Here is a 21,098-nt window from a genome sequence, read left to right on the forward strand (position 1 = left end):
GGTGGTTGTAGCCAAGGCAAAGCCTTGGTGACTCGGCATTTCTGAGATGAGGTAAACTTGGTGAAGGTCATAGCATCATTGAATTTTACATCTGAAAAATGCTTCACAGGTCACCAGTGAAGCCACTCAGTTTGCAGATTAGAAGACTGAACCCCAGAAACACTGAAATGCATATGCTGTACTATCGATAGAAAAGCCCAGGTCTCCGGGCTTCAAAGCCATTCCCTTCCCACCAAGCCTCAGTGCTTCCTTGGCGTTCACCCGGGGTGAGAGTCAGATTCCATGTTGGTGCCTGTGGCAGCTCCTCCTCTACGAATTGGTGGATTCGCAGCCAAGAATTGTCTCCAGGTCCTGTCGTCATCGACAAAGTAAAGAGGTCGAAACTTTCAGCCTGAGGACAGGCTCATACGCTGAGGGATTTACACACATTCTCAGATCAGGAAAAATTTTTCTTAAACCCTTATCCTCGCCTGTCTTCTCATCCATGGTCCTTGTTCCAGGGTCTTTGGCATTTCATGAGGGCCTGTGGGCCTGGTCGCATCCCCAGATTTTCCCTCCTATTCCCTCTCTGTCAAGTGCTCTTCAGATGTGGCTGATCTAATAATAAATAAAGAAAAAAAATCAGGCTTAGCACCTAAGTTATCTATGGCTGCACATACACTGAAAATTAATGACTTAGAAGAACAAACTTAACTCACAGCTTCTGTGGGTCCAGGGTCCAGGCGCTGTTTAGCTGGGTTCTCACAAGCTGAGGTTCAGGGTTTCTCACAAGGTTGCAAGCACCTCAGGGCTCAGCAGATCACATCGTTGTTGCCAGGACCCCTTGTGGGCTGTAGGATTGAGGGTCACAGTTCAACGCCGGCCTGATGGCTGGAAGCCGGCCTCAGCTACTTGCCAGGTGAGCCTCTCCACGGGGCAGTTCACGAGATGGCAGCTGGCTTCCTCAGTGTGAGTGGGGTGAGAGGAAGAGAGAGCACATGTGGACAAGACAGAAGTCATGTCTTTCATCAACCAGTCTCAGAAATGATCTCATTGGCCTGCTTCAGTTAGAGGCAGTCACTACAGCCAGCCCATGTTCAAGAGGAGGGAATTACCTCAGACAGTGACTGCAGGGAGGGAGGGTGTCACTGGAGGCCCCCTCACGGGTCTGCCCACCACAGTCAGTTACCTAGTTAAAGCATTTCACATAAAGCTTTATTGATGGTGATAGATTTAGTCCTCCCTGGAGCTTATTGCCCGCCCTGGCTCCATTCCCGCTTTCCATTACAGAAGGAAAAGGGTCAGAAACTTGATACACCTCCTTGTCGTTTAACAAATATTTATTAAGCCTTTACATGTGGTAAGCACAATGGTAAGGAAGATAAATTTGAGAGGTGAGATTAATGCCGTGCAGGGGTCCGAGGGAGGTGACAGTGAAGCAGTCAGGCGGGAAGCCAGTGGGAGCTAGTCAGACACATGGAGGGGGGCGGTGCTCCTGGAAGAGAGAACAGCAAGTACAGAGGCCTGAAGGCAGGAGAGAGGGCTGTGCTTCCAGTATTTCAATAGATTGTTGTTCTCGAATCCGTGCAGGAGCAGAGTCAGTTGACCTCCCTTGCACCGACATGTACCTCATCCCAAATCAACCCTATTCCTGATCCCCTGCCTCGGGCCTGGCTGAAGTCCATGCATATTGGCTGCCTGTGACTTGTGCCTCTGCTGGGGCCTTGGGGATGTACTGGCCCACAAGGATGCCAAACCAGCATTGTTCTGCTGGACCCAGAATCCACAGAGGGTTCCTGACAGCTCTATCCTAGCTGTCTTTTAATCCGGCATGATCCTAAAGCCAGGAACTGAAGCTTGAGATCCATGAAGAAAATTGTGCCTTCCCAAGGGTCTGAGAAGAACTTTTCTCTTTCCACTGCTCTGAACAAAGACAACATCAGGAGTCTGGTTTCTATCTTCCTCAGAAGGCATGTCCTGGGCAGTGATCCCAGGAAGGGGGACTGATTATTTTCAAGCTGATGGTGGGCAGTAGGATTCATTTCCTGATCCTAGAGTTTTAGCCGCATGTGGCTGTCTACTCCGTCCATTCCTCTTACCTCATTCCCCATCATCATTTTCCTATTAAACTGTTTGCAGAGGTTCCGTTTCATGTTCTTAAAAAGCAACCTATTTGTTCATCTCCAGTCTTAGGGCTCTGACATTCAGTCCTCAGGCAGTGATGCTGGCTCCACTCTCCCCGAGTGAGGTTTATTGAGTCCTTGCCACATGGTTAATGCTGGATTGGCCCTTCATACGGTGAAGTTAATTTGAATTTCACAGGCCACATACTTAGGGGGAAAAATTATTTGAGTGGCTTTAGTTTCCCTCTTGAGTTCTCACTTTTTGAGCTGAGCACTTAGTCTGGGCATTTCAGGCAAACTCGGAAGTCAGTCACTTCAGAGTTTTTTTCGTTTTTTTTTTTTTTTCTGGCTGAGCTGGGTTATGATGCCCAGGTTTTTCTCTAGTTGTGGTGTGCAGGCTTCTCTTATTGCGGAGCACAGACTCTAGAGCTTGGGCTTAGTATTTGTAGCATGCAGGTTTAGTTGCCCTGTGGCATGTGGAATCTTAGTTCCTCAACCAGGGAACCCACGTTCCCTACATTGGAAGGTAAAGTCCTAACCACTAGACCGCCAAGGAAGTCCCAACTTCAGAGATTCTTAACCCTCTTCCTGCACCCAAATGAGTGCTGCATCCTGGAGACTTATACAGGGTGCTGTAGCATCGGTGGAGGAGTATCCACAGCTCCGAGGCGATATGTTGCTGGGGCCATCATGTCCTTTGCTTGTGTCCCGGCCAGGTTCTCTCAGGCAGCAGCCCCCATTCTGTGGCTAAGGCATCTGAGTTCAGAGAGTCCCCCAGCATTCAGGCTCCACACCTGACCTCACTGATGCTCTGACTCCTCTGTGACTGAGGGACAGCTTTGGGGTCATTGCTTCTCACAGTATCAGCCTACTGACTGCATGGGATCCTTCCTTGAGGCTGCTCAGGCAACCCAGGAAACAACTTTTATTCTGTTTCCTTCCACCCTGGGAAGGCCCAGGAAAGGCCCAGGCATTGCCAGGATCCACCACTTCTGTGATCTCCTGCGTCCTCCACTGTGCCAGCTTAGGACTTTCCTATAAAGCCAGGCCTCTGCATCAGACTTTCCTGCCTTCTCTGCAGATTCTCTCATCTTTTCCTCAGTTTCCTTATCTTGTTTGGATTGAGACTAAAACTGTTAGGTCTGGTGTTCATAAGTACCTTCAAACTAGGTTGAATCTTATGCTCTATTATTTGCCCCCCTGGCTTCCCTGGCGGTTCAGTGGTAAAGAACCCACCTACCAATGCAGGAGATGCAGGTTTGATCCCTGGGTTGGGAAGATCCCCTGGAAGAGGGCATGCAACCCACACCAATATTCTTGCCTGGAGAATCCCATGGACAGAGGAAACTGGTGGCTACAGCCCATGGGGTTGCAAAGGGTCAGACATGACTTAGTGACTGAGCACACACACATATGCCCTCTCTCCCATAAAAATATCCAAAAAGGCAGAGGCTGATAATAGTTATAGGGTGAAAGGTGATTGTTTCCCAAAATGCAGTGATTAATAAGTGAAAATGTAATCTAGCTAAAATGGGACTCCTATGGTGTTTATAAACTAGTTAGAAAGAAAAGATATATACCCTGAAAGAATAATAATAAATGTTTTATAGCCATAGACAAAAATAGAATATTTCACAAGATAGAACATTTGAATTGTCAATGGAAGATTATTATAAAAGTTAAACGGTGGTAAAGACATCAAAAAAAGATTTTTATAGTGTTCCATTATATGAATAAGCCTCATTTTGTGAAGTCATTTGCTAGTCAGTGGACTTTGGAGTTATTTCCACTTTTGGCCTATTAAACTGTTGCTCATAAACATGTGTGGACAAGCTTTAGATGAGCATATGTCTTTATTTCTCTTGGGTACATACTCAGGAGTGAAATTGCTAGGTCTTATGGTAAGTTTGCCTTTAACATTTTAAGAAACTGCCAAACTGTCTTCCTAAGTGGTTGTACCATTTTATGATTCTGTCAGCAATGCACGAGGGCTTCCATTTCCCCACATCCTTGTTGGTCTTTTTGATTGTAGCTATTTCAGGGGGGTAAGTGGAATCTCTTTGTGATTTCATTTTTCATTTCCCTAATGAGTACTCATATTGAACATTTCTCATGTAATTTTTAGCTCATTTTATATCTTACTCCATGAAATGTATATTCAAGTCTTTGCCTGTTTTGTAATTGGGTTGTCTGTCTTCTTATTCACTTACAAGTATTCTTTATATGTTCTAGACACAAGTTCTTTCTTATAGTTTATTCTGTATTTATTTCAGCTTTAAGTAAGTAAGTTCAGTCACTCAGTCGTGTCCGACTCGTCACGACCCCATGAATCACAGCACGCCAGGCCTCCCTGTCCATCACCAACTCCCGGAGTTCACTCAGACTCATGTCCATTGAGTCAGTGATGCCATCCAGCCATCTCATCCTCTGTCGTCCCCTTCTCCTCCTGCCCCCAATCCCTCCCAGCATCAGAGTCTTTTCCAATGAGTCAACTCTTCGCATGAGGTGGCCATTGATATATAATTGACATATAAAATTATAAGATATTTAAAATAGATACATTGAAGTGACTTCAATGTATACAGGGTGGAAGGATTTCTCCATCTAGTTTATTAACACATTCATCACCTCACGTATTTATCTTTTGTGTGTGTTAGAGCCGTCAAGTTGTTCTCACTTAGCAAATTTCAGCTATACGATAGATAGTATGTTATCAACTGTAGTCACCATGTGACATTAGATCTTCAGACCTTATATTTCAGCCAAAAGTTTACACCCTTTCACCAGCCTCTCCCTATTCCTCCGGCACTCAGCCCCTGGCAGCTAGTTTGCTACTCTCAGTTTCTGAGTGTGGGGTTTTTTTGGTTTTTTTTAGGTTCCGCATAGAGAGGATACCTTGCAGTATTTGTCTTTCTCTGTCTGGTGTTTTTCACTTACCATAAATAACACAGCAGGATTTCCTTCTTTCTCGTGACTAAATAATATTCCATTGAACATACATAATACATCTTTTTTATCCATTCATCTGCTGATGGACGCTTATTGTCTGCATATCCTAGCTATCATGAGTATTGCTGCAGTGAACAAGTGTGCATGGAATTTCAGATATCCCATCAAAATCCTGTTTTCATTTTCTTTGGATATATACCCAGAAGTGGGATTATTGGATCATATGATAGTTCTGTTTTTCATTTTTTTAAATTATGGATATTTTATGTGTTTGTTGTTGCTGCTCTCGGGCTTTCCTTCTAGTTGCTGCTGGTGGGGCCTACTCTTCTTTGCAGCGTATGGACTTCTCACTCTGTTGGCTTATTCCAGGGGCTTCTCTTGTTAGGAAGCACAGGCTGTACAGCACACGGGCTTCCATAATTATGATGCATGGGCTTAGTTGCTTTGCAGCATGTGAGATCTTCCTGTCCCCTGCATTGGCAGATGGATTCTTAACCACTAGACCACCATGAAAGTCCCCTGTTTTCATCTTTTGAGGAACCTCAATACTATGACTGCACCAGTTTACATTCTCACCACTAGCGCACAAGTGTTCCCTTCTCTGCACACCCTCACCAACACTTGTTATCTCTTGTCTTTTTGATGATGACCATCCTAACAGATATGAGGTAATATCTCATTATAGTTCTGTTTTGTGTTCCCCTGATGATTTGTGATGTTGCGTACCCTTTCATACATACCTGTTGGCCATTTCTGTGTCTCCTTTGGGAAAATGACTGTTCGGTTTCTGTGCACATTTTTAAATCAGATTGTTTTTTCAGGATTGTATGAGTTCTTCCTATATTTCAGATATTTACTCCTTATCACACATAGGACTTGCACATATTTTCTCCTGTTCAGTAGACTGCCTTTTCATTTTGTTGATGGTTCCCATTGCTTTGTGGAAGCTTTTTAGTTTGATGTAGTTTCGCTTGTTATTTTGCTTTTGTTGCTTTTGTTTTTGGTATCAAATCCAAAAAATCATTGTGAAGATCCACAATTCCTTTATCAGAAATAATTTACAAATATTTTCCCAGTCTGTGGCTTAGCTTTTTTATTTTTGTTAGTGTGTCTTTTTGATAGTTTTATTGAGCTATTGTACACTTCATCCTTTTAAATGGTTTTTAATATAGTCACAGAATTGTGCAGCCATGATCCATTTTAGAACATTTCCCCTCCTCCAAAAAGAACCCCAAACCCATTAGCATTCATTCCTCATTCCTCCCAGGCACCCAGTCCCAGACAACCACTAATCTACTTTCCATCTCTATGGATTTGCTTATGCTAGACACTTCATATAATGGAATCAAACAATATGTAGTCTTTTATAACTGGGTTCTTTCACTTAGCATATTTTCAAGGTTCATGCATGTTGTAGCGTGTATCAGTACTTCATTCCTTTTTATTGCCTAATCATATTCCATTGAAAGAATGTATTACATTTTATTTAAATCATTCATCAGTTGATGGACATTTGGATTTGTTTTCACTTTTTGGCTATTATGTGTAATACTGTTATGAACACTTGTGTACGAATTTTTGTGTATACATAGATTTTCATTTATGGTCAGTATATACATGTAAGAGTGGACTTGTCACCGTTTTTAAACTTTTGAGGAACTGCCAGACCATTTTCTAAAGCAGCTGCACCAGTTTTACATTCCTTCCAGCAGCTTATGAGAGTTCTGAGTTTGCCACATCCTAGCCAACACTTGTTATTATCGGTCCTTTTATTATAGCCATCTTAAGAGTAGGATTGTGAAGTTGTGTCTCATTGTGGTTTTGATTTGCATTTCCCTAATGGCTAATAATATTGAGCATATTTTCATATGCTTATTCTGTATTGGTGTATTTTCTTTAGAGAATTGTCTGTTCAGATCCTTTTCATATTTTTAAATTACCTGTCCTTTTTTTTTTTTGTTTTAATTTTTTAAGTTACTTGTCCTTTTATTATTGAGTGTAGGAGTTCTTTACATATTCTTTTTTAAAAATTAGTTGTGTTATTGAAATATAGTTGATTTACAGTGTTGTGTATGTATTCTTAATATAAATCCTTTATGGGATATGATTTGAAAAAATTTTTCCCCATCCTATGAATTCTTTTTTCACTTTCATAAAGGTGTCCTTTGAAAATAGTTTTTAATTTTAATGAAGTCCAGTTTATCAGTTTTTTCTTTTGTAATGTATACTTTTGGTGTCAAGCCTGAAAAGTCATTGTCTAATCTTTTCTTCTAAGAGTTTTACAGTTTTAGTTCTTATATTTGGTATGGTGCCTTTTGAGTTAGTTTTTGTATATAATGTGAAGTAAGGGCCTAATAAGTTCATATTTATGTGTATCATGGAAAGATCTCAAAAAGTATGCTAATTTTTCTGTATCAGTTCAATTTAGTCACTCAGTCATGTCCGACTCTTTGCGACCCCATGAACCGCAGCACGCCAGGTCTCCCTGTCCATCACCAACTGCCGGAGTCTACCCAGACCCATGTCCATTGAGTCGGTGATGCCATCCAGCCATCTCATACTCCGTCGTCCCCTTCTCCTCCTGCCCTCAATCTTTCCCAGCATCAGGGTCTTTTCCAGTGAGTCAGCTCTTTGCATCAGGTGGCCAAAGCGTTGGAGTTTCAACTTTAGCATCAGTCTTTCCAATGAACACCCAGGACTGATCTCCTTCAGAATGGACTGGTTGGATCTCCTTGCAGTCCAAGGGACTCTCAAGAGTCTTCTCCCACACCACAGTTCAAAAGCATCAATTCTTTGGCACTCAGCTTTCTTTATAGTCCAACTCTCACATCCATACATGACTACTGGAAAAACCATAGCCTTGACTAGACGGCTTTGTTGACATTACTTTGTTGACAAAGTAACGTCTCTGCTTTTTAGCAGAAGTTAAACACAACATTGTAAATCAACTGCTGCTGCTGCTGCTGCTAAGTCTCTTCAATCGTGTCCGACTCTGTGCGACCCCATAGACGGCAGCCCACCAGGCCCCGCCGTCCCTGGGATTCTCTAGGCAAGAACACTGGAGTGGGTTGCCATTTCCTTCTCCAATGCATGAAAGTGAAAAGTGAAAGTGAAGTCGCTCAGTTGTGTCCGACTCTTAGCGACCCCATGGACTGCAGCCCACCAGGCTCCTCCGTGCATGGGATTTTCCAGGCAAGAGTACTGGAATGGGGTGCCATTGCCTTCTCCGGTAAATCAACTATGCTTCAATAAAAAAATTTTTAAAGCATACTAGATGATAAAAGCAGATTGCCAAATGATATGTGCAGTATGATACCCCTTCATGCAAAATTTAAAGGCATGAAATATCATATATTATTCATAACTGTTAACATATGTACACATAGGTAAAAAGTTTCACGCAAAATCTATGATAATGGCCGCCTCTGAAGGGAAGAAAAGAAGGGACTGAAAAGAATTCGTAGTCAAGGGGTCTTCAGATTTATCTGCAGTGTTAGAATAAATTTCACACAATATTAAATATCAATTTGAATGGTCCGTTACTTTGTACTTTTAAGCTTGCCTTGTATTTTTCAAGTTTCTCAGATTAAAATACACAGGTATGATTCAGAGCAAGAATGATGGAAAACAGACCGCTTCCGCTTGGTCCAGCGCTCACATTGGGTGAAGCTGAGCTGAGGCCCCCTGTCAGCCTGTTCGGGGCGGCCGATTCTACCTGTATGTGGGGTTTCTGAGCCAGCTCCCCAAAGATAATTATCTTCCTTTGAACATATTTGCACACTTTGGCTTATATTTCCCCAGTCTTGCTTCCAAAGAGAACTCTAGTCTTTATGCCACTGTCAGTTGCCCTTCCTCTAAAGAGCCGTAGAGCCCAAATCTCAGCGGACTCCCTTTAACTGGAGTTTTTAAGGTTTTATCCCATGGCTCTAAGCTTTCTCCAGAACTGCACCAGAGCCTTCCCACAGAAGGCTCGGTTTCCCAGTAAACGTGTGTCCCCACAAAATGGTTCACAGAAGACCACACTGTGTGCTTGACGAGGGCAGCATGACAGGCCAGATGACTCAGCTCCTGAGAACTGCCTGCGGCTGGGCTCCTGACCCGCGAACTCATCAGGCACATTCCCCGCAGCCCAGCAGCCGCACAGGTGCAAAGCGCATGTCATTGCCCTGGGAGTAGAAGGGCTTGTTCCAGCATCTCCCGCTGACAAGCTAGCTGTGCAGCCCTGACACAGAGCTCTTACTCTCTTCATCCTTGTCTTTCTTCTCTAAAATGGATACTCCTCGAGTCATTATGAGGCTCAAATGAGATGATGCACATGAATGTGTTTGCAAACAGAAATGAAAGATGTTTGCATATTATTTCCCAGCTGTGACCCCAGCCCCTCCCAAATCCTCCACCAGCTACCCCGCTCCATCTGTCCACCTGGAAGGCCCTTCTACCCTCCCTCCCTGAGCACGCCTCCACTTTCCCTCTGCTTTTAGTTTATTCTTCAGTGTTCTCGCTGCCTCTTCTCCTCCTCCCCCTTGTTCTCTCCCCTTCTCCCTTTTTGTTTCCCCGCTCCTTTTCTTCCTCTCTCCAGTCCTGGAGGCAGCCTGACTCTTTTCTTTCAAATCTGATCATGCAGTGCATTGCACCACTGAACTGAAGTCCTAAGTTGGCTCAGGTTGACTGAGAAAAAGCACTTGCCCCTTCCTCAAAGAGGTAAGGTGCAGGAGATGACAGGCTTTCTCTCTTTGATTCTCCCAGGCTCAGGCCACAGGATCACCGCATACATCACCCACTCACGGAGGCGGACGCCCCATACCCATGCCCGTGCGCTCCACCTCCGCTGGCTCCACCCCCACCCACTGCCCGCAGGACCAGCTGAGTGGAGTCGGCGGGGACATGCAGGAGGCCTTCGCCCAAGGTGAGTTCGGGAGCAGAGGAAAATGAAGCGTTAAAGGGGTTTCGAAAAGTGGATAAGACTCCTGCTGTGGTTCTCCCTGTTTTCTTTTGTCCGCTTAGCTTTCAATGATCAGATTTTCATGTACAGTAAAAACAAGTCTCGCGCTGGCCCCTTCTTATTCGATGGGCTGGTCTGCAGCGGGAGGTCTGCAGGCTTGTATGTGTGCGAGGGCCAGGCCTCCTGGGTTTCTGTGCTCTTTTTGAGGAGGGTTGTGGGAAGTGCCTTGTCCTTTGGGCTTTGCCTCCTCCAGAGGAGTTAGATGGAATCATTCCCAAAGTCGAGTGCTCGGCCTGCAAAGTGTTTAGAGCAAGCAGGAGAAGGAGGCTAGAACTCTGAATCCAACCTTGCTGAAGGCACCTTGTCCGTGGAGTTAATGGCCTGCCGTGTTCTGTAGTGGGCAGAAGATGAGGCTGCTCAGGAAGTCTTGTCTTGTCTCGGGGCAGAGAGGAGAGCAGGGAGGTGGAGCTGAGAGTAAGTTCTGCCCAAGGGTTTGTTCTGCAGTCCACCTCTTTGACTATGGCTGAGAAGCGTGGAGGTGGCAGGGTCCTGCCTTCGCAAAGAGAAGAGGGAGGAGAACCACGGCCTTGGGCACCAGTGCCTGGGAGCAGGCGGAGCTGCTCGGCCCGTCTTCCCTTAGGAGTCCAAACTAAGTCCCGGGGCTGGCCGACTGAAGCATCTGCTCAGCTCTGTCTCCCCGACCCCCATCACTACCATCCACCTACCCACCAGGCATCGCCATCTGCTCTGCCTCTCCTCAGGTACGAGGAGAAACCTCCGCAATGACCTGCTGGTGGCTGCCGACTCCATCACCAACACCATGTCGTCCCTGGTGAAGGAGCTCCACTCAGGTGACGCCCAGAGCTCCCACCCAGCCTCCTGCCTCCCCTCCTTGCCCCTGCCTTCCTTGCCACCCACCCCCCGCGTGGTAAAGCGCCTCCCTCATTTCACCACGTGGCCTCCTTGCTTTCCAGGAACTCTCTGGATGCCTTCCCCTGTGAGCCTGTCTCCCACACGTGGTCACACACTTAAAGTTTCTCTTAAGAGCACACCTTGTGGACCAGACACAGTTCTGACTTTAAAGGAATTTGGCTCCGAGGGCCCCTTCCTCACTGTGTCTTCCACCTGTACTTCCTCCACAGCTGCTCTCTCCCTAGGCCTGCTCGGCTGTCTCGCTTGGAGCTTTCCTGGACGACGGGGAACCAAATCAGCCTCAAAAGCTTCTGGACTTCCTCCCACTGCCTTTCTGCTTCTCCTGTTTGATTTGGTTTTGAAACCGTATTCTCTCCTTTTGTCCGTGACGAGGCTCTGGTTTCCCTGGAAGTTCATGACCTGAGTCTGGTGCTTCCTTCACTCCACATGTTCAGTCTTATCTCTGACTTCTTTCTCAGTCTGTCTCGCAGCTATTTCCCATGATTTTCCCGAGACCCTTACCTCATGGCATATTTCCCCCTACATGAAACCCAAGAAGGGGAGAAAAAAAAAATAGGCCATTCCCATATCATCATATCTACAAGAATCCCCATGATTGAATCAGTGTTGAAACTGCCAGATATTTTACTAATTTTTTTTATGGTGGTCAGATTCCCATATTTTATATTAAACAAACTTCCTTCCTAAGTGCTGTGGGTCACTCATACAGGTGGCCCTCTTTTGTTTCCTTTCACCTAATATCGTGCTTTTAGATACCTTGAAATAGCTTAACAAGGTTGTTCAATAAAGATATAAAGCAGTTTTTCCGTGGGCTATTCAGACGCACGTACTTACTCTAACATAATACATTGAAATTATCCATCCATGCACTTAGGGAATGCAAGCCTTGAGTAGTCCTTCAGACCTTTGTAGGCGAAACCATACACTTTTAGAGTTGTCATGAGACAGGCTGAGGTCTGGCCAATGGCTTTGCTCTCAGATCTGCTGTTTTTGTTTAGAAGAGAGTAAGGTTGGTATGTCCAGTACAGTTGATAAGATGTCAGTTCTCCTGTTGAGGGAGCATGATGGTAACACTGTCTGCATTCTGATACCATTTCTCAATCCCTTTTAGAAGCACTTTCCCCCTCCACACACACACATAAACAGAAGAGGAGACTGCCTTTGAGATGACCTCATGGGTGATCAGAAAGTCCCTTCCCTTATATAGCTCCCCACCAATGCCAGAAATCCCACTTTTGGAGGGAATTTCTTAGGGGATTTCAGGCCATGGAAATTAACCACAGTTGTGCCTCATGGCTGCTTGTTAGGGTTTGTGCAAAATACGTGGTTCATGAGCTCATCACATGAGTTTGAGGGGTAACTGGACATCATTAAACACAAAGCACATAGAGACCACACAGCTTCATGAAAAAGTAAGTGTATGGGAATACCCAGCCATCTCTCCTGGTAGGAAAGGATGGTTTTAATAAAGCTATGTAATGTATTTGGAAGGTACCTCAGAGATCACATTGTCCCCTCCCCTTACTTTAATTTTTTAATGTGGAATCTTAGTTCCCTGAGCAGGGATCAAATCCACACCCCCTGCACTGGAAGCACGGAGTCTTAACCACTGGACTCCAGGGAGGTCCCCCACTCCCCTTACTTTAGAAGTGCAATGAGTGATTATCAATAAAGAGATTTGCCTAAAGTTATTCAGCTGGAAGGGGCCAAGCTGGTCCTAGAGCTTAGGTGTGAACGTTAAGCTGATGGTCTTAAACTGCACTGCCCTCATCCCCATGCAGGACAAGGGGTCAAATCTGCAATCCCACCAAGACCTCTTTCATGGATGCTTCATTCTCCAACGCCCTGAAGTCCATAGTAGACGTGGACTGGGTCCACATCTGGCACAGTATCTCTATCGGACACAGAAGCAAACTCCTTTATGTGCAAGGCTGCCAACTTCTCAATGAGTGCAGGAGCCTTGCCCAACACCAGCACATTTTTACTGTCACTGTTGAGGTTCTCATGAGGGCAAGACTAGTTGCTCAGATTATCTTTATGTGTATCATGGACATACTGTTTATATCCATAGCTTACGCTCCTCATCTTTTTTGAAATTTTTGCACGAGTAATGGACTCTTAAAGTTGAAAGGATCTCAGAAGCTGCTTAATCCAGCTTGCTGCCCAGTGTAAAAGTCCTCTGTTTGAATATTTCCAGTGAGCTCATTCATGACCAGTTCTCCTCCTTAAAGAGTTCTTGCTTATCAGAGAGCCAGAATCTGCCTTTCTATAACGAATTTATTCTCATTCCACAACCCCCGCAGAAGCTGCCAGAGGGAGCTCAGTCCTTCCCTCATATTAGCCTTTCCAGTATTTGAAGGCAGACAGCGGGGCTCTCCCACGGCCTCTCCTCTTTAGGCAGCTGTTCATCATTCCCTCAGCCATTCCTCACGTGACACAGGTTTCCCTTGACCATCCTGCATGTCCACACCAGGGTGTGGCCAAGTGTTTTAAGGCCCCATTTCAAAGTGAGTTCCTGGGACTGAGCACATCTCCAGATCACAAGGGGTCTTCCACCAGTGCCCCCTCCCCCTCCCCAGAACAGTGAGCCGCCACCTCCCCTGTCAGGCCTCTTGGGAAAGCAGCCTCAGATGGCATTAACTTTTTGTCCACATTGCCACTTGGCACTGTTCAGTCATTTTAAGTTTGTTGTCTGCTAAAACCTTTAGTTTTTGTTTTGTTTAAACAGAAGCCAGTGTTCATCTAGTTATTCCCTGCTGTGCATTTTTATGGTGCTTTTCTTGAACCTGAGTGCAAGGTATTCACCATATTCCTAGTAGGTGTCATCCCTTAGAGAAACTAGCAACAGAGCCAGAAGCTGGGTGGGGGTGACGTCAGACTGTACTACTCCTCTGAGCCCAGGGCTTATGGGGACCTGATGCTGCAGCATGTGCCACGCGGGACACAGACCAGGTGACCGCAGCACCCTTGGAGGCCCGCAGCCATGACCCTCTAGCAAGGGTTTCATCCCTAGCCTGCTAAGCGCCTTCCTTCTCCCTCTGCCTATGCTTCTACTGGCTGAAGGGTCACTGGCCTCCTTGGACTTGTTTTCACAGCAGGGGAAGGTGCAGAGGAAGAAGAAGAGAAGATGCAGAATGGGAAGGACAGAGGTAAAGGCAGCTCCACAGGACCCCTAGTCTGATGGGGGCCAGAGCCCTAGCCCCCTCTCCCTTTTGTTCCTTCCTGCCTGCCACCACCCTTCCCCAAAGCTTTCAGACCCCTGCGGATCCTTCTCCCAGCCTTTCCCAACTGGCCACCAGGTTTTTCCCTAGAGGTGTTCTTGTCAGTGGATCAACAAAAAAAGCTTCCTGGTTTCCTGACACTATGAAAGATGGATGGGATGCAGGAAGTGGATACGAGTAAAATGCCAAACATGACCCCTTGCCTCAACTTAGGATAGAGTTAGTAGAGCAAAATTAAGATACGCAAAATAGGAGGTAAAAGGAAGTGGCAGGGAAAGTTAGTCATCAAACTTCAAGTGTAGGATTATTAGTACAGGAAGGTTTCTTAAAAGGCAGAGATTATTGTGGACAGAATAGCCAAATGGTTTTGTGGCTTCTCCGAGTAATTAAAAGCAATAGAGAAAAGGTATCAACCCAGGACAGTAAGGCTTCCTCATTTTATTGTATATAAAACCTTCTTAATAACTTGTTATGTTCAGAGAGCTGTGCTAAATGATGTCCATGTATAATCTCATTCATCCCTCAACAACTCGGTGAGATCTGTAGTATAATGATATCTCCCATTTTACCAGTGAGTAAATAGGCTCAGAGAAATTTAGATCAAACAGCTTGCATGCGTGCCAAGTCGCTTCAGTCGTGTCCAACTCTTTGTGACCCTATGGACTATAACCCGCCAGGCTCCTCTGTCCATAGGACTCTCCAGGCAAGAATACTGGAGTGGGTTGCCATGTCCTCCTCCAGGGGACCTTCCTGACCCAGGGATTGAACCCACATCTCTTACGTCTCCTGCCACCAGCAGGCAGGTTCTTTAAAACTGGCACCACATGTGGGAAGGGTTGGATTTGAACTGAGTTTTCCTAACTCTAGACTTCATGCTCTTCATGTTTCTACATTATCCTAAACAGATAATACAATTCTCTTTGGACATTTGAGAGTCAGCTGTTATTTCTGTGATTGTATTTAATACATCTATTGCTGGCTTCCTTCAAGATGTGAGCTCCCCAGGACAGAGACTTCCATTTGTTTTGCTCAGTTGTATCCCCAGCACCTAGAACAGTGGCCAGCATGTTGTAGGATGTCCGTAGATTCACAAACATAAGGAAATAGGGTGGCATGCAGGAGAGCACTGTGTCAGAGAGAGAGGCAGGTGGCTACCCTGAGGATGCTGAAAGTGGAGCCTGAGAGGGAGCTGGCCCAGCTCGCTCGGGTCCCTGTTGGAGGCTGAGCACTTAATACACTCCTCCTGTCTAATTCCATGGCTCCATGAGGAAAGGATTCCAAAGACAAGGCTAAGGGCGGTTAAACAATGTGTCCAGGTAGTAATCGCCTGAGCCTGGACTCAGCCCAGGTGTCTCTAACGCCAGCACCCATCTTTAGTCTGAACGGACTGGGAGACCAAGTGCAGTGAAAGAAGTCTTAAGGAAGAGTGGAGAGAAGTGGATACAGAAAAGGAGGCTGTGATGAGAACAAGGGAGCACCTTAGAAGGGGAAGGTCCAGAGTGCTTCCCCATAGCGGCTCGTGTGGATGAGAGAGAGGGGTCTTTGGAGTTTGTCAGCAAGGACACTGGAATCACCAAGGATGAGTCGGGGGAAGAAAAACATACTCCAGGTGCTGTTATCATCAAGTGAGTCTGAGCGAGGCCTGGGAGAAAGTGGACAACAGCTATGATGAATTAATGAGAATGATGTATTTGACATAAAGCTGTCAAAAGGTCAGCAGCAGAGGGCAGTGGTATTTGAAACGTCTAGAAATGCTGCAGAGAAAACTGACTTTTGCATGCCGATGAGGGACTAGGAAGGAGGCAGGAGGGCTGTACTGCAAGAGGTGAAGAGAAGAGGAGACACACAGAGATAGATTTACGCTTATGTAAACACACCCTGCAAACACATGCATGCGCACACACACAATCCAGGCAGATCCCGGCTTTCATGTGGAATGTTCTTGGCTGAAGACATAACAGCTGCTTCTTTGGCCTCTCTCCCCTTATACCCTCCCTTCCCCAATAGTTTTTCCCAGGGCCTCTCCTCAGTCTCCCTTGTTCCCCCAAAGCACACAGAAGACTGCCCTGATCCCTTGGGCCTTGCCCTGCCCACAGACTCTAGCCTTAGGCCTGATTTCAGTCTGGACAGAGGCTGTGTCTCACACACGGACTGGGCATGGTTTCCCTTGTCTGGTACCTGCTGGCCTCAGGGACCCTCTGTCTTTGCACCTGTGTAGCCCAGTCAACATCTCTTCTTTCTGTCTCTCTTGCTATGTGTGTCTATGTGAAATCTTGTTGTGAGAATGCCTGAATTTCCATTTCTGTGGGTTTTTTAGGTGTCATCCCCGGGGGCAGAGTGTTAAGAGTTGGGGTGAGAGATGGGTAGGGTTTAAAAAGGATGTTTGGCTGTCAACACTGTATGGGTCCCAGGATAGGCCCCTGTTGCTAACATGTGGCTGTTATGTAGGTGTAGTTGTAAAACCAGGTGTTTTTTATGGATGAAGCTTTTGTTTCTCCACCATGATCTAGGCATGAGATTTTATTAATACTGTAGACCGAGGTGGCAGCAACTACTGTCACCCAGACATTAGAGAGCAATAACTATCAACCAGAAAGAGAGAAAGATTGGCTTCTTCGGGGTCGAAATCATGCTGACATAATATAAACACAACCAGGTCAGCACCCCATGAGGCATAGTCTGCTCAGTGGAAACCATGAGCCAAATGGACACTTCTGAAGAACCCATGACCCAGCCCGACTTCCCAGCCACATTCACCCTGGCCTCTCCCTGCCCACCCTGGCTCCCTGTCCGGGTGCATCCTGGGAGACGATTCTGCTCCACTGAAGGAGTGCCTTCCCCTCACTTTGGGTGGTCAGTCCTTGTAACCAAGACTGTACAGATGAAACATAGGCTAACATAACTTCCCCATGTTACTTCAGAGCCCTCAGCTGCTACTCCACAGCCTCATCTTATGCCCCTGTGTCCTTCAGAATCACCTCTCCTAGCACCTGCCATCATGGTATTGAGAGCTATAAATCCAGTTTGCATGCTTAATGCTGGTACGTGTCTGGGAGACTGACAGCAGTGGTCCTTGGTAAGAATAGATACAGGCTTTTGACAGTCCAGATGATGGTTCAAGATTTCAGGGTGAGCAGAAGTCTGATTTAGAGTCCCCAGCAGATGTGTCTGCAGGAAGGAAATAATGAATGCTCTTTTCAAAGTGTAAGCCATTTTCACCTTGTTCATTTTCAGAACCACGTGGGCTGTGCCCTCTGATGTAACTGCTCCCTAGGTTGAAGGTGGATTCCTTTCCATTTTCATATGATTTATCTTCCTCCTGAGAGGCATGTGTATCCATGGCTGCGTTAGGTCAGTCATAGTTGCTGGTTGTAGGTCATGTGACTTCCCCCTTGTTTTCAAACCTGGTTGGGAAAAGTTGACCTAAGAAGAGACAAAGAACAAGTCCAGGAGCCCATGGGTTGGGGAGGCCCCAGGAGAACCCCCGGTGGCAAGGAGACCCCGACTGTGACTTCCGACTGTCGTTTGTGTCTGTGCTGCACAGGTTAGCGGAGGAGCCGGGCCAGAGAGGAAGCATGGGTGAGTACAGTGCTCCTTGCCCTCCCCCACGGCCCACTCCCTCCTCTCTCTCCTCCATCACAGTTCCCAAGCCAGAGCTGCCCCGGCACACGAGATGGAAGTTGAACTTTCCTTTACAAGCCCCGCTGCACCTCCTCTCTTTGTGCAGCTACACCAGTACACCTGCTCGGCCCCATTTGCAGACACTGGCCCATCCAGCACTGCTCTGAGCCTGGGCTTCAGGCAGGTGTCACCTGTGTTGGGATGCAGGTGGCAAAACTCACTTCCCCGGGCTGCCTCTCTTTCCTCCTTGCTTCTGATTTCCCTGCAGCCTCTGTCATTTTCTCCAGATGTCCAAACCACCGCCAGTGCAGGGTCACACTAATAACTCCGTAAAGTCGTTTCCCATGGTGCCTGGCCAAGCTGCACCTTCTCACTTCCTAAAAAAAAAAAAAAGGAAAAAAAATTAATAGAAGTTCAGATTTCCTCACAGGCAAATGCCCATTGCCTTGAGAGTTAGCCTTTCACATTTTTCCATCTTAGGACCTTAACTCTTATCTAGCTCCAGTTCCAAGGTATTGCGGCTTCTAGGTCTGCACTGAGCTAAAAGGAAGGAACAAAAATACTTGGACAACCAATCTGTTCAAGAGAAGAGTTCTTTCAAGGATAGATGCCTTTGGTGCAGCCTTGAGATGCCTCTTTGTTTTTTTAGTCTTTGCTTTCCTCCCCTCCCCCCACCTCATGTGTTTAAAAGTTAGACCATCTTCCTTGGTTACAGATCTTCCAGACAGAAAAGCCAGAGCTGCAGCCCACGGTCCAGAAAAGGACCTTCCCCAGGCACTCCTGAGTGTTCTTGTCCTGGAGCAGCTTCCAGGCTTTTCCCTGACAGCCCCACTTTTCCCCATCTGCACCAGGCCCTGGGTTCTGTCCTGCTTGCCCTCCTGGACCTGCTTTCTCTGAGTCTCCCCGGCTCAGGGATCGTGCAAGCCGAAGGCGGGCAGTGCCTGAGCTGTGGAAATTCTCTGGCCGCCCTGGAAATCACAGAGCCTCCCAGGCTGGGCAGGCTTGTCCCTGAGCTCACTGCGCATGCGGGCAAGGCCCTTCCTGAAGCAGGCTGTGGCTGCTGCAGCTAAGAGACAGTCAGGAGCTGACTTGCCCTTGGGGAGCCTGCCAGGGCCCCTCTCCCCAGGGCACACAGGAACTGGGGGACGAGGACAGGCTTGTCCACCAGCTGGCCCACCCCTCTTTGCACACAGGAGGAAACTAAGGCCCACTACCCAGGAGCCTGGTGCCAGCCCTGACTCCTCTGCTACTAGTGCTGTCCTCTGACCCTGGGAGGGGTGTGTTGTGAGAAACTCTGGAAGCGGGGAGAGTTTCGGAAAGTTAAGGAAAAGCCTAAATGCTCAGGTGGACTCTTAAGTTCTGCTCACTTTATGTGTGAGGCTGAGGCTTTCTCCCCTTCCATTCAGGGCTTCTCAGCACATCACCAGCCTCTTTGCCCTTCCCTTCAGTCACAATTCTTCACCCCATGAAACCACCACTTTCCAAGCCTTGCACTGCAAACACAGTTCTTTCTTTCCTGTAAACATTTCCTGACCCTGTGACCTAAGCAAGACTCCAAAGACCCAAGATACCCCCAGAAAGAGAACACTCGCTTCCCTAAAAGGAGGGTGTGAGTCCTGTCCCTCTTATAGTGTCCTGAGTTGACAAGGTCAGCAGCCGGACAGCACCATCCCCGTGCATTGTCCGGTCCCGGCAGATGTTAGACGCTTTTGCCTTGAGACCCTGCACCAGTGCCCGGGAATCACCGTGCATCTGTCCTGCACAGGCACAGGGGACGTGGAGCGAGCTGGCACCGACCGACTCGAAGAAGGCGAGGTGTTCTCCCAGAGGCACATTCCTGTCCATCTTTCTGCTGCACACCTGGACCAGGCTTGCAGGCTGCCAGACGTTGCCACCTGCCAGGGAGAGGGGAGCCCAGGCCGGTGGGAAGTGGGAGGGACCGCCGGTGCCGCCTCAGGCGCACCCCCCACACCCTCGCACAGTCCTGCATGAACTAGCATCTTCATCACTCTCCTCCGGGCATGGTCTCATCTCTGCAACGGGAATTTACTGGAGGTTGAAAAGAGAAAAGAAACAGCACGAATCTCGTTGTGTGTGTGTGTGTGTGTGAGAGAGAGAGAGAGAGAGCTGATGGAGTTCTTGCTAGAATTTACTGGAGGTTGAAAAGAGAAATAGCACCAATTTCGTGTGTGTGTGTGTGTGTGTGTGTGTGTGCGTGCGCGCGCGCGCGCGTGTGCTGATGGAGTTCTTACTGGCATCTCGCCAGCACGCGGGCTGCTTCCCGGGATGGGGGCACGAGTTTCCTGCCAACCTTTGACCTTTAAAAACCAACAGGTTTTCTTCCCTCTGTCGTGCAGAGACAGCTTCAGGCTCTGCTCGGTTCTACAGACATTCACACCCTGGCCACAGGGCTAAAAATAGCCTCCTTCCTTTCTCTCTCGCTGCTTACACTTCCGCCCGATTCGACGCCGCTGCGCTGCAGCCCAGGCGGTAAGCAGGAGCAGAGAGCGAGCGAGCTTTGCCCCTGCAACCCCGACGAGTCCTCCTCCTCTTTCTCCACCTCGTCCTCTTTCTCCTCGTTCTCTACCTCCTCCGGCCGCTGCAGGAGAGCAGGCGAGCGGGTGTCGCGGAGCCGGGGCGGCCAGGCGGGACGCGCTGACCGGTGACCGCCAGAGGGAGCGCCGTCCGGGGCGGGGGCCTCGCTCGCGCAGCCTCTCCCCTCTCCCGGTGCCATCCGGCTCCCTCACCCAGGCTAATCAATCCCGATTCCCGGTGATTTTCATTTATTCCCACCCCCCCACCCCCCACCCCCGGGCTCCAGGATGTTATTTTTAGTAGCAGAACTGCTATAAATATTTATAAAGGGCAGTGACTGGAATGAAGCGAGAGGCCTCAGTGCCGACTCTCGCCTCTCCCCACCCCCAACACGCACTCCCGCTGTAGACCCCGGCCCGCTGTCGGAGGAGGGAGGGCTGCACCGAGCCTGTCGTGGGCTCGCCCACGGCCATGATCGGAGTCACCTGGGAGCCTCGTGAGGTAGCAGTCGGGGTGAAGGAGCAGGGGTGGGGCGCTCTGCAGGACTCCCTTCGCACCCCCTTCTCCCTCCGTGGCTCCCACTCCTGAAGGAGGTCGAGGCTCGCGTGGGAACACCTTGCCCAGCAGCTAAGTGTGATAAGACCAGACGTGAGGGGCAGGAGCAGCTGGGAAGACTCCAGATGTGCCAGAGCAGCAGGGAAAACCGGAGCCAGAGCTGGTGTGAAAAAAACGCACTCCTCTGGGAGCCTCGGGAGAAACCCTGGTGCCTGGGGGAGAGCATGCGGCCGCCCGTCC

The 21,098-nt window shown here is 47.8% G+C and overlaps 2 protein-coding genes across 16 annotated transcripts in view; one reads left to right on the forward strand and one right to left on the reverse strand.

Annotated features, from left to right (window-relative positions):
- Window positions 1–19,851, forward strand: part of DTNB (dystrobrevin beta) — a 241,726-nt gene extending 221,875 nt beyond the window's left edge. For 4 of the 14 annotated variants that reach the window (XM_027555897.1, XM_027555901.1, XM_027555898.1 and 1 more), the window contains 5 exons: window positions 9,798–9,957; window positions 10,755–10,844; window positions 14,022–14,075; window positions 17,692–17,726; window positions 19,534–19,847. In XM_027555897.1, coding sequence (XP_027411698.1) covers window positions 9,798–9,957; window positions 10,755–10,844; window positions 14,022–14,075; window positions 17,692–17,696 — 309 coding nt within the window. In that variant the 3' untranslated portion in view covers window positions 17,697–17,726; window positions 19,534–19,847. Of the gene's footprint in view, window positions 1–9,797; window positions 9,958–10,754; window positions 10,845–11,135; window positions 11,733–14,021; window positions 14,076–17,691; window positions 17,727–19,533 lie in introns of those variants that run through there. The other 10 variants (XM_027555895.1, XM_027555893.1, XM_027555894.1 and 7 more) reach the window with 4 other exon arrangements.
- Window positions 16,650–19,623, reverse strand: LOC113901489. 2 transcript variants are annotated; one of them, XM_027555909.1, is made up of 3 exons: window positions 19,514–19,623; window positions 17,990–18,145; window positions 16,650–17,551 (listed from the first exon to the last, which is right to left on the reverse strand). In XM_027555909.1, exons 1-3 carry the CDS (start codon window positions 19,601–19,603, stop codon window positions 17,546–17,548), a joined length of 252 nt encoding a protein of 83 aa, XP_027411710.1. In that variant the 5' UTR covers window positions 19,604–19,623; the 3' UTR covers window positions 16,650–17,545. The 2 variants fall into 2 exon arrangements, with proteins under 2 accessions (XP_027411710.1, XP_027411709.1); XM_027555908.1 differs by having other exon boundaries at window positions 16,650–17,570.
- Window positions 19,852–21,098: the final 1,247 nt, after the last annotated feature.

The sequence above is a fragment of the Bos indicus x Bos taurus genome, chromosome 11, assembly GCF_003369695.1.
Source record: "Bos indicus x Bos taurus breed Angus x Brahman F1 hybrid chromosome 11, Bos_hybrid_MaternalHap_v2.0, whole genome shotgun sequence".
In the NCBI taxonomy this organism is placed as follows: Eukaryota; Metazoa; Chordata; class Mammalia; order Artiodactyla; family Bovidae; genus Bos; species Bos indicus x Bos taurus.